The sequence below is a fragment of the Dromiciops gliroides genome, chromosome 3 (genome assembly GCF_019393635.1).
Source record: "Dromiciops gliroides isolate mDroGli1 chromosome 3, mDroGli1.pri, whole genome shotgun sequence".
Classification (NCBI taxonomy): Eukaryota; Metazoa; Chordata; class Mammalia; order Microbiotheria; family Microbiotheriidae; genus Dromiciops; species Dromiciops gliroides.
Window position 1 is genome coordinate 227,725,409 of NC_057863.1, and position 12,992 is coordinate 227,738,400.

The 12,992-nt window shown below is 39.2% G+C and overlaps 1 protein-coding gene across 3 annotated transcripts in view; it reads right to left on the bottom strand.

The window, feature by feature from the left end:
- The window catches only part of SHROOM2 (shroom family member 2), a 244,564-nt gene extending 231,798 nt beyond the window's left edge, over nucleotides 1–12,766 (bottom strand). For 2 of the 3 annotated variants that reach the window (XM_043992672.1, XM_043992670.1), the window contains exon 1: nucleotides 12,159–12,759. In XM_043992672.1, coding sequence (XP_043848607.1) covers nucleotides 12,159–12,392 — 234 coding nt within the window. In that variant the 5' untranslated portion in view covers nucleotides 12,393–12,759. Of the gene's footprint in view, nucleotides 1–12,158 lie in introns of all 3 variants that reach the window. The other variant, XM_043992671.1, reaches the window with a different exon arrangement.
- Between the last annotated feature and the right edge of the window lie 226 nt (nucleotides 12,767–12,992).

The window sequence follows — 12,992 nt, forward strand, 5'->3', positions numbered from 1 at the left end:
CCTCCCAAATATTGGCTACTGCCAAAAGAGGAAGAAAACATGTACTACATGTACTACACTAGTAGTAAAATGTTCATAAATCTTTTGGGGCATGTCATGCAAAAATCTATATTTCTAAATCAACACATGAAACACACATAATGGACTCAAAACATCAGTATATTTATTTTCAAGCCTAGGAATTTTTTCCAAAGACTTTCATCCCAGATCCAGAAGATCTAAGCATGATTGAAATAAACAAAGTAGCCCCCCCCCCAAAAAAAAGGTACAGAGAAACAAAGGATTTAGTTTCACAACTGCTGGTGTATAATTTGGCCTTTTGTTTTGGGGGGATGCCATTCTACAACAAGCTCAAATTAAACGCACACAAAATAATTTTTAAAACCATATCATTTTTCTCTGAACAGAACATACCAACTAAAACTTCCCTTAAACTTTTAATTGTAAGGGGGCAGCTAGGTGGCGCAGTGGATAAGGCACTAGCCTTGGACTCAGGAGGACCTGAGTTCAAACCCAGCCTCAGACACTTACTACCTGTGTGACCCTGGGTAAGTCACTTAACCCCCATTGCCCTGAAAAAAAAAAAAACTTTAATTGTAGCCTTGTAAGAGAAAAAAAAAAAAGAGTAAGGCATTAACTGACACCAGAAAACGTATATTCAAGTCCTAATTCTGTGATTTCAGATACTTCAACTTCAATTTTCTCATCTCTAAATAGGCTATAATAATATTTTCATCACCTACCTCACAGGGCTGTTAGGATAGAACACTGATCTTGGAGTCAGGAAGACTCCCTGAGATACTTACTAGCTATATGTCCTTACTCAAATTACCTAAACTCAGAGCTTCAAGCTTGGCATCATCTGTAAAATGGGGGTGATAATAGACCCTACCTCACAGGGAGGTTGTAAGGATCAAAGGAGAAAATATATGTAAATATCTTTGCAAAGTTTAAAGTGGTATATAAATATTAGCTGACACAAAAGCACTGTAAACCTAAAAGTGCTACATAAAGGTGAATTGTTATAAATCTGGACCCAGGGAATGTTCCACAGAATAATTCCCAGAACAACATTTGACCTTCTAATATTCAAACACTGATCTACACAGACTAATCTTTCATTAGAAACTATATCTAGGGGGCAGCTAGGTGGCGCAGTGGATAAAGCACCGGCCCTGGATTCAGTAGGACCTGAATTCAGATCCAACCTCAGATACTTGACATTACTAGCTGTGTGACCCTGGGCACGTCACTTAACCCTCCTTGTCCCGTAAAAATTTTAAAAAGGAAAAGGGAAAAAAAGGAAACTATATCTATCAAGCTGCCTCTTTTGGGTAGGCTTTTTGTTTGTCAAATTGCCTAAAACAAACAATCAGCTGAATAGTTTCTGAGCAGACTGTGGCATTTGAATGTAAGAGCATACAACTGCACTTGTAAAGAATGGTGAATGAAGAACTCAAATATTGGAAGACTTACACAATATGATTCAAGAGTGAAGATAGAACAAACATAATAACAAAATTATATTTTTTAAGGAGTCGGCCTCCATTCATTGGGCCAACAACGAAGCACATTTTACCTAATTCCTTGACAAAAATGTGATGGTCTCAAAAGGTGCAGAATGAAACAAACATTTTTGGACATGACAATGTGTGGATATTTGACTTGATCATATTCATTTTTTACAAGGATTGTATATTCCTTGTTCTTTTTTCATTTAGAGAAAAGGGGCTATAGTAATGTTGCCCTTCCCAAAAAACAAAGGAAAGAGGGTCACTGAAGCTTTTATTAATATGCAGAGAACAGAATGAAGTTCAGAAGCTTTGAAACTAACATGTTGAATTTATTATACACTTCTTTAAAAAGCAAGCTGTTGGGGCAGCTAGGTGGTACAGTGGATAGAGCTCTGACCCTGGATTCAGGAGGACCTGAGTTCAAATCCGACCTCAGACACTTAACAATTACTAGCTGTGTGGCCCTGGGGCAAGTCATTTAACCCCAATTGCCTTACCACCAAAAAAAAAAAAAAAAGCAAGCTGTATATAATAGAGATTTGGGGTTTCATGTATAATCCTTTTTCTATTCTACTTTAAATATGGAAAAGCTCTTTTTTGATGTTTAAGTACAGAATAAAAAATAAAATGGAGGTCACACCAAGAAGCAACAAAAATTGGTCAACTGCTAGGATGCTAGTAACATGAGGAAAACTAAAGAACACATCCTTTTCATTATCAATAAACTATACAAGCAAAAAGAAACGTGGCCCTAGTTGAAATCAGGCAATTGATGGATCTTACTTAATTTAATTGTATGCTGGGGAATGTCTTGGCTGTTTAAAAGTTCCTTTTGCGTAGACATTTTTTTAAAAGTATTAATTTTTTTTAAGTGACCATAGCAGGTTAATAGTATGGTTAATCATCGCTTTCCTGAATTAAGACAAGTCACTGAAACAATCCCCTTCCAAACCATGCCCACTGACATAATTAAATATAGATACCACTAACTTCCCCTAATTCATCTCCCATTCCGGTCTCTGAACTAGAGAGGGTCTTCCATGTTACCTACTTCGGAAGCTTCTCTGGGACATTTTAGCCAGAATCCACACCAGAAATGGATGTTATTTACTATCCTAAATAGACAAGCAAGTAACTATTGGAGCCTATTTGAAATTGAGCATTTTAAAAGTTGAAGTTAAAGCTATTTTAGACACTACAGTTAAAATGATACAATGTATTTATCTGATTAATTTTATGAAAACAACTCAAAACGTTACCTATTCTCAGAAACATTCTACCTTTGTTCGGTTTGATCTTTATATAATTTATTACTCATTACTCTGCAAGTCTTTGAAGAAGCTGTTGGTCAAAAGCCATTCCAACCAGATCTTTTTCTTCCTTCAGGAAAGCATCACAGAAAGGGTCATTCTTAACAACTTAATGACTGGGAGATTTTATGAATAATTCTCCCCCCTCAGAGAAAAAGAAATGCTTTGCATCAAATTGTACAAGTATATACCATAGGATCCAAACATGTCATACAAAATACCTGAATTTTTTAAGTATTACGATAATTTTTTCCCTACAGGTATACATCTATTAAGAGTTAGAATGTACCTCAAGAACCATTTTATCCAAACTTTACCATAAAAAGAACCCTTACTACATTACCAAAAATTTTCCATACAGCCTTTGCTAGAAGACATCCATAAAAGAAGAGCCCATTCATTCCCTTAGGGGGCATGCCATTCCATTTTTTTTTTCATTGCACTTTTTTTTATTGCTCTGTTGGGCGAGTTTTCCAGATATTCTAAATCTATTTCATTGCACTTTCTACCAGTTGGTATCATATGGCCCTGCCGGATAAACCTGATCCCTCTTCCAACTGACAACCTTTGAAATACTTGACAGTGATGATGTTCCTCCTGAGCCTTCTTTGCTCCACATTAAACATCCCAAGTTCTTTCATCCAGTTTCCTATAGCATGGATTCAAGACCCATCACCAATCCATTGCCCTTCCCTGGAACAGTTTTATATTGTTTTAACCTCAATGCAATAAGTAAATATGCATGTGTATCCTAAAATGTGAGTGATGCGGTAGAAAACTGGATCTTGTGTCAGAAAACATTGGTTAAGAGTCCCTAGTCCCTCAGACACTCTCTACCCATCTGACTTTGGATAAGTCACTCCGCCTTTGAGATTCCCATTACCCTCATCTGTAAAATGAGTTTAGAATAAATTTTAAAGATCCATTCCAGCTATCTTATGATCTCTATTCTGTTCATTCCGTAAGGAGTTACATTAAGTAACATCATCCTATACATGAAATCTGTCTACTTCCAGGAGACCCCATACAATACCCAAAAAAGCTTTCAAGATGAGAAAATCTAACATTCAAGAACCCATGAACTATCAACCTAATCTCCCTTTAAAGCCTTCTCTCCCACTATATGGGCCTTGCACTCTAGCCAAACTTGTACTTCTTTAAACATACCACACACTTTCTCATGCTGTTCTTATTGCCAGGAATGCCCTCTCCTACAACTCATCTCATCCTGTCCAAATTTTATCCACTCTTCATGCTTAGCCTAAAAAATATTATATCTCATCCATGATGGTGGAAATAAAGACTTCATGATGGTAGATGTGGCTCTCTTTGATAGAACACCTACAGCAATCTTCTTATAGCACTTACCTTATTCTATCCTTTATCATTTATCTTGTACATTTGTTTTATCTCTCTTACCAGATTAAAAACTCCCCAGATGAAGGGGATATTTTATGTATCATTGTATCCCTACTGTTATCCCCTACTCCCATCACAGTAACTCACATTTTATTCTATTAAGCTCTAATCATCCAAAGAAATTAATTTAGCAACTCAAAGACAAACTATATAGCAGCTTATGTTGGAAGCATGTAACTTTGACTAAGGAATCTGAGTAACTAAAAATTGCCTCAATAATTCCAGCACTCAAGACTGCTCTGCCAACAAGAACCCAAAGTCTTTACAATTCAACTCAGCAAGATTTACCAAGTCCCTACTATGTGTAAAGTGCTGCTGTATTAGATAAATAAACACGGTTGGGAAACCCCACATACATTCTGCTTTTGCTGTGCTTAAAACATTCAATTTGGCCAATGGGGGACTCCCCTTTAATAGATCAAAGCTACTCAAATAAGTATTTTACACAAGCATGACACAGACTGCATCAATTGTACATTAAAAAGTGTTGCCACAGCACCAAGAAAGAATGTAAGAAGTGAGTTCCACAGTGGCCCAGCAAATCAGCATGGCCTTAAAACCCAACCAATCAGAAGCTGACTACCCCCCTCCAGAAACAGGCAGACTAGAGTCCAGGGAAACTGCTGAGGAATCTCAGCTGTCCTATTGAAGCTGACAACATATTTGGGGAAAATGACATAGATAGTTTGACTTCAGAGAGGTGTGATGGATAGAAAGCTGGACTTGGAGCCAGGAAGATCTGAGTTCAAGTCTCGCCTGGCACATATTATGTAATCCTGAGCAAGTCAATTAATATATCAGTGCTGTAGGCCAGCACTTCTCAAACTTCTCCACTTTTAAAAATTACTGAGGAGCTCAAGAGCTTTTATTTATGTGTATTATATCTCCTGATACTTACTAGATTAGAAATTTAAGGGGCAGCTAGGTGGCACAGTGGCACCGGCCCTAGAGTCAGGAGGACCTGCGTTCAAATCCAACCTCAGGTACTTAACACTTACTAGCTGTGTGACCCTAGGCAAGTCACTTAAACCCAATTGCCACATCAAAAAAGAAAAAGAAAAATTTTAACAGATGCATTTTCAAAGTATTTAATTCATCTTCAAACAGCAATAATAAAACAAAACAAATAGCCTTTTTATGAAAACTATTATACAAAACAAAAATAGAAAATGGAATTTTTTCACATTCTTTGAAATCTTTACAAATCTCATATCTTGATTATTAGAAGACAGCAGGATTCTCATCTCTGCTTCTTCATTCAATCAATCTATTGTGATATTTTGTTTTGGTTGAAATATATGAAAAAAATCTGGCCTCATACATACATACATATCTAATTGGGAAAGGGAGGGGTATTCATCTTTGACATTATAACAAAACTTAACAGTAGTTTTTTAAAATGTGAGTTATAATTCAGATTCTGAAACCATATCAATGAATGAATGAGAGTAAAAAGGTAAAGTAACAGTTTCGTTTTATTGGAAAAACAGGATCCGCTGGGATCCTCAGACCACACTTTGGGAACCTCTGCTCTAGGGACCTTTCCAATATTTTTAATTTTAGAGAAGATTTACTATCAGCATTGGTAAAGGAAGGTTCCTTATCAGGGAGCTCCCTATACCAGTGAAATCATAGATCCTCTATCCCTATCCCTATCCCTGTGACATGAATACAACACTACCTAAGGGCAAAGGACAGCTCCAGAGTGCTCTAGGTAAAATCAGGGAAGGAGTGCTCTTTTTCAGCTGGGGAAAAGCTGGCTTCATGGAGGAGGTGGCACTTGAGTTGGATCTTGAAGGATGAGGAGGAAGTGCATTCCATGAAGGCTGGAAAAAGGATGATGGGGGAAAAAAAGAAAGGTAGGAAAGGCAGGATGAAAACAGCTAACAAGTAGCTGTCCTTTTTGGTATAAGAACATAAAGTAAATGAGGGAGAATAGTAGAAAATTTAAATGGAGAGATAGATTGGAGTCGGATTTGGGGAACATTAAATATCAGAGAGGTACCTAAAAGTGGATACCCATTGATTGTGGAAATGGATGAATAAATTTTGGAATATGAACATAGTCAAATACCCTTAAAACATAAGGAATGCCGGGGCAGCTAGGTGGCGCCGTGGATAGAGCACTGGCCCTGGAGTCAGGAAGACCTGAGTTCAAATCCAGCCTCAGACACTTGACACCAGCTGTGTGACCTTGGGTGAGTCACTTAACCCCAATTGCCTCACACAAAAAAAAGAAAAAGAAAAGAAAACATAAGAAATGCCAAAAAGGGCAGATTCTGAGAAACTTCAGAAGAACTGTATGAACCAATGCAGAGGGAAATTGATCAGAACAAAGAGATAAATCTATACATTGACTACATCATAAAGGACAACAACTTTAAAAGACTTCTATGATTCTAATAAATACAATGACAAATCCCAGATCTACAAGACTGAGGAAGTTTGTCTCCTACCTGTTGACAAAGAGGTGACAAACTATGGATACAGAGTGAAACATACATTTTCAGACATTACAAATAGAATTAGGGAAGGCCTTTATTGGGAGAGGGGACAGTGGGAAAATGCTGGTGAACATCAAGTTTGAAATATTAAACATTTTTATTTTTAAAATACCAAGTTAGGAAATGTAGCTGTTTTGATAGTAACTGAAGTTTGAACTAGAAAGCACCTTAGAGGCCATGTAATCCAAACCCATCAGTTGATATCTAAGGAAACTGAGGTTTAGAGAGGATAAGTGATTTGTCGAAGGTCAGAAAGGGAATTAGTAATAAAGGGGAACTTGAACCCAGATCCCTTGATGATACTTCCATTGTACCATGGGCAATCTCATCCCAAGAAAGATAAATATGTCCACAAAGACAAGTGACTCAGCAAAGCTGCCCATTCATTATCAAAAGGCCAATCAAGTTCATCCTGTGCTTTGGTATTAAATTCAAAAAATTTAAGAAGTCTACTCTTTTCCAAGACTTTTGGATCAAAAGATTCCCAAAATACTAATTCTTAGTTTATAAGTCTCCAAAGAAGTCATGCCATTTCTAAGGGTCTCTGCCATCCCCTGGGTTGGTTCTAAGTGGCTCAAAGGATTACAATCCAAATCACCAGCATTCACTCACCCCAAAATTGACCCATTTCCTCAAGGTCAACCTAAAAAACAGAACTCCAGAGTGGGTATAGTCAAGAACTGGAAGGGATTTTAAAATGAAAGGGTCAGGGCAAATTTTACCAAGTCATTCATCTCCTGAGGCACTTCTAGGTAATACTACTATTATTAAAGTAGGCACCTCACATTTTAAGAAGTCAACTGGGAACTGGGGCCTCATTCATACTAAAACATTCCTCTAACAGCAGGGTGCTTGCTAACACCAATCTAGTGTATTTAATACTTACTCAGAATGCCTCCTAATGAATCACCAACTATCATTTCCTGTAGCATTTCCTTTTCAAGAACTGACCAAACCTGATTTAGCTTAGTAGGATAGGCGAGGGAGATCTGTGAACAAAATTCCTGAATAAATCACAACTTTTATCTAATACAAAGATGAAGCTTCTGACCCACCCCTTGGATGAGTACATTGCAGAGTTATTTTTTCCCAGAGAGAGGATGGATTTTTCTACCCATCAGTACCTTTTAGAAATTAGTCTCCTTTCCCTGAAGTTCCCACATTAAATTCAATGGGTAACTTAAAGAAAATGATGATCATTTTCATTTCACAGTATCCTAGGTATGGTGGAATTAGAGTGGGGTACCACTGCTTTCTAATTCTGCAGATCCTAATCAGTCAAATTATGTTCTCAGAAATATCAGCTATACATGGTGAAATAAATGCATGGCATAAAACATGGTTAGCATGTTTAGAGGAGTCCTGTGTTCACACCTGTATCACAAAGGTATCCCAATATAATTCATCCTTAGTCACATTATCTGAAATCTGACACTTCAGAATTATCTTCATCCATAGTTTGTGAATAATCTATTTGAGATTTCCCTAATCTCTAGATTCACTCGTAAAAGAAATTAGCCATACCAATTTCAGGCAACAAATTTCCTTACAGAGTATTTAGGTTCTGTATTTTGTTAACCCCTTTCATTAGAAGGCCTTGCTATGCTTTACACACATTCTCTCCTGAATTCTTAGGATGCCACTCCAAAGGGAGGTAGTATACTGTTACTAACTTCAGTTTGCTGATGTTAAAACAGAGGCCACATCATGTCCATACGCTATATCCCCAATAATAAATTTAGCCATTTATGAAGAAAAACTTAGAACCAAGCAGTTCTTTCTTTCCCTCTCTCCCTCAGTCCACATAATAGAAATGAAGCAAGTATTTGTTTTAGTGTTTGCTATGTAAATAAAACCCTCTGCCATCACCAGAGCTTGAGGTTACTGGACTCAGGAAAAGAAAAATGCCTTTCACAAAAACATTTGTGTCACCAGATGTCTCCAAACATACCACCATAAAGGTCAAATGAGACTTTAGAGAGTGGAGGTGGGGTAGGGTGAATAAAAATTTTAGGGTTTTTGGAGACATTTTGAATATAAAATTCAAGTATAATATTTCTGGGAAAAGGATCAGAATACAATGCATACTACTGTACTATCAAGAAAAAGATATGGGTTCTAGTCATACCAATATGAAAGATCTTTGAGCAATCTTGGGCAAATCACAGGCTCATAGGATAAGGTCTAGAATTAAAAGGACCTCAAGAAGCCATCTTGTCCAACCCCTCATACTACAGATGAGAAAACTGAGGCCAATAAAGATTAAATGACTTGCCCAAAGTCACTTGGGTAGTAAGCATCAGAAGACTTGAACACAGAACTTGGGACTTCAGAGTCAATGCTACTTATACTGTACCACTGTAGAATTGCCCCTCTGGTCTTGGTCTTTACAATTCAAAATCAGCAAATTCTTATTAAGCAATATGGATAACCTGGAGATGATATTTTACCTGCCTGGTGTCAAGGCAAGTAGATTACTTACAAAATTTAGAACAGTTACAACAACACACAAAAACTAGTTGTTCAGACCTAGATAAAAGAAAAGGGGAAGAAGTGAATATCTTCATTCCAACTATGGATTAAAACAAGAAATGTTCGTTCAGAATAGAAGTAGCCAGAAAAAACAATTTCCATCTATCAGTCAGGTAGAGTAACCAACCAGAAGCTTGGAATTATCAAGTACTGGACTAATGAGTGAGAAATAACACCATCTGGGATAGTTTAGGAATAGGGACTAGACCTCTGATTTCATTGATAGAGGCAATTCCCAGGTGAGGAAACCACATGCAGGTGGCACCTTCTCTACAACTTAAAAGTCTTAGAGTTGCCTAGCCACTTCAAAGGTTAAGAGACTTACACAGGATCACGGAGCAGAGCCAGGTCCTCCTGACTTCATGGTTGACTCTCCAGGCATCCACAATACTGCCCCTCCAATATGTAATTTGGTTTTAAAAAAATAATTCAATTGTAGTGGATAGAGCACCGGCCCTGGAGTCAGGAGGACCTGAGTTCAAATCCAGACTCAGACACTTAACACTGACTAGCTGTGTAACCTTGGGCAAGTCACTTAACCCCAAATGCCTCACCAAAAAAAAAAAAAAAATTCAATTGTGAGACAATCAGACCTCATTTCTCCAACACCCTGAGTCAGGGTAGAAAGCCTGAAGAAATAGCATATTGCAAGGAAGTGTGTGTATTTTAATTCTAAACTCCATCTTTAAAGTCCTCACTGATACCCACAATAATTTAATCAAAAAGAGAGAATAAAAAAGCAATTTTTAAAAAAAGCAATGTGCACAATAGTACTCTAAAAGTTCTTGCCATGTATAGTTTACCAGTTTTTACTGTTTATCCCGCCACATCCTACAGTTCCCTAGAATAAGGAAACTGCAACAGTTAAAGTAGAAGATGTATGTGAATATAAATGATTGCTTTGAAAAGTTAGCATGAGGTATTGGGGCTCTCTTCTTCTGTCCTTTATTATTGTTTTTGGCAGTAATGTGGAATAGAAATCAGAAATGCTTCTCTAATAAGCATACAATGAGACATATTGTATCTCAATGCACCACCATAATCAAGTGTACTTTAAACAATGTTTATAGACTCTTGCACCTTCTTATGCATTGTATTGCATTATATGTATATATAAAAAAACAATGTACATGTGACAGTCTCATAAAATAATAAGCATAAAGGTTATTAATCAGGAATATTTCCTAAGATATTGGCCAGGTAGAGAGGGCACTGGTGCTTAAAGATATAATTTACATGTGTGAATTCACAGCAATACACACTGGTTTAATGTAAAAGCATTTTATTGCAGCCCACATTCTTGGAAAGGATGCAATTAAGTATATTTAAGACAAAATCTAAGTATCCTGGGTAACAGCAAAGACTTCTTTTCTAAGTTGTACATAAATTCAAAATTGTATGAAGTAAATCTCCCAGGGGAATTCCCTATTGTTGCCACACCTTCACAAAGATAGAGAAAGCTTTACAGTCACATTTGGGTAATTTGGGTAACAAAGCAATACCCCTCCCTAGACTATAGTCACTTCAAGCACACAAAGTTAGGGCTCACATGAATTCTTCCGGCAGTGGGGAGGAAGGAATGTTGAGAAAACCAGTAAGTCACCTTCAAAAGCTGCTGGTAGCCAACAATTTTTACATTTTAAACGGGACTTTGGCCCTTTGGTAAGCTCCAGCTAAAGCCTCCACTTAGAAATCAACCTGTAAACGATTTTAACTGGGGAGTTGCTTTATATAAATATAATTAAGCAGAACAAGAAACTGAACATTCAAATGTGTCCTTTTATCTTCTCTTTGAATTGCAGAGGAACAAAGAATTTAATACGTTTCCTTGTGCCTTGTCTTACAGGTTTAACTCAAGTATAATTCTCCAAAAAAGCAACCCAAACCACCACCAAATTGTCAGGAAAAGTTCCTTCCGGTTAACAATGAAAGCAATGAAAAAAATTCTGGAGCCATACTTGAAGGGGGGAAAAAAAAAGCTTAGGTGTTCCCGACGGGTCTGATTAATAAAATCATTAAATTGATAGTATTGATCATAGTGGGGGCTCAGTTAATATTTATATATTGGTTAAGAATAAGAGGCAGTTTCTGGTTTGAATATCTGGGGAGGGGGCAGCCTAAGAACCTCTGATTCATTGGCAAAAAGTCTTCTCTCCATTTTCTACCTCTCCCCCCATCCCACCCCACGTCTTGGTTTCAGAGCTCTAAGAACAACTTGTGGCCCTTTCAATACAGGTGCAGGCCACTGACAGGGAAGGGAAGGGGAAAGGTGTAAAGGGCAAACCCGCAGTGTACTATCAGGGGGGAGTGGAGGTAGAAATGGGTGCCACTGGGAAGCAAGGGCGTTGCAACCCCACCCCATAGCGGTATCTATCAGGGGCTGGGAACCGGGCAAAAAAACACAAAAACCAAAAACGAATATACCTTATAAAAGAAGACCAAAACTCGAGTCCAAAGTGGCACTTATTTTTTAGTCACCTACGTGTTCCCTTTAATAAATTGATGCATACGATCCTTTAAATACTATAGCAAAACCCAAAAGTCACGCTTATCTCGAATCTAACTTGTACTCCAGCTTTACTTCCCCCCCCCCCCATTCCCCTCACTAATACTCTAGGCTAGTTCACTAGGCATTAACGTTATCATTAAGTATCATTGTGCTATCACTGGTCTACCATAGTCAGGAGGTGGGGGGGAGAAGCAGGCGCGCAATGTAAGTATCACAGCACAGAAGCAAAACCAGCTACAAGAAACTTCTGGAGTTCATCACCCCAGTACCCAACCCTAGTTAAAAATGACGGTCTCGAGCCATAGTTCCCTTCCCTCCCCCGATCTTTCCCAACCCTTAACCTCGGCTTAACTCTTGGACGCTGGCTTACCTTAGTAATGATGAGAGGTTCCCCGTGTTCTTTCCCTCCTTTCAAGGTGAATCCCCAGGGAGCCCCCCCAGTCAATAACACTTCCACTAGCCTGTGTCCGTCGGTCCCCCTGGGCTCCAGCACCATCATCAGAGGCTGCTGCGGCTGCCCCTGATCTGCGAACAAGGGGGTGAGCCGGGGATCTTTGTCTGGGAATCGCTCCTGCCGACTGCCTCGGGTCTCCGCGTTCTCCATGGCGCTCCGAAGGCGCAGTGGCTGCGAGGGCTAGGCTCCCGGCCCCAGCGCCTTGAGCAACTTGCCCGCCGGACTAGGAGCCGTGGAGCAAGGACCACCGGTCCCAGCCCGAGTCCATGAATGGTGCGCGTAACCACCACTCCCCCCCTCACCTCTCAACCTCTTCGTCTCCGACCTCCCTCCCCCTCCTCTCGCTACTCCTCCTCCTTTCTCCTGGCCCAGATCCGGTTTTATTTGGCCAAAAAAAGGGAAGGAAGGGATGGAGGAGGAGGAGATTGAGGGTCTGGGGAGAGCTGCTAGCCACCGAAAGGAATTTACAAACTTGAGCAGCAACTTCTGGAAAGCGTGGTTAACTCATAAATGCAGAGGCTGGATGGGGAGGGGGGGAGAGGAGGGAGAGAGGGGGTGCGTGCCTGCGTGAGTGAGAGAGAGAGTGTGTGTGTGTGTGTGTGTGTGTGTGTGTGTTGTGTGTGTGTCCGCGCGTTCGTGTCAGTTGCAACTCCAGGGCTACGGCGTCTGCTCTTCAGGCAGCGAGGGCCAACTAAGAGTGAGGGGGAGGGGAACCCAGGGACAAATAGCTGGGAGGGGGAGGGGGGAAAA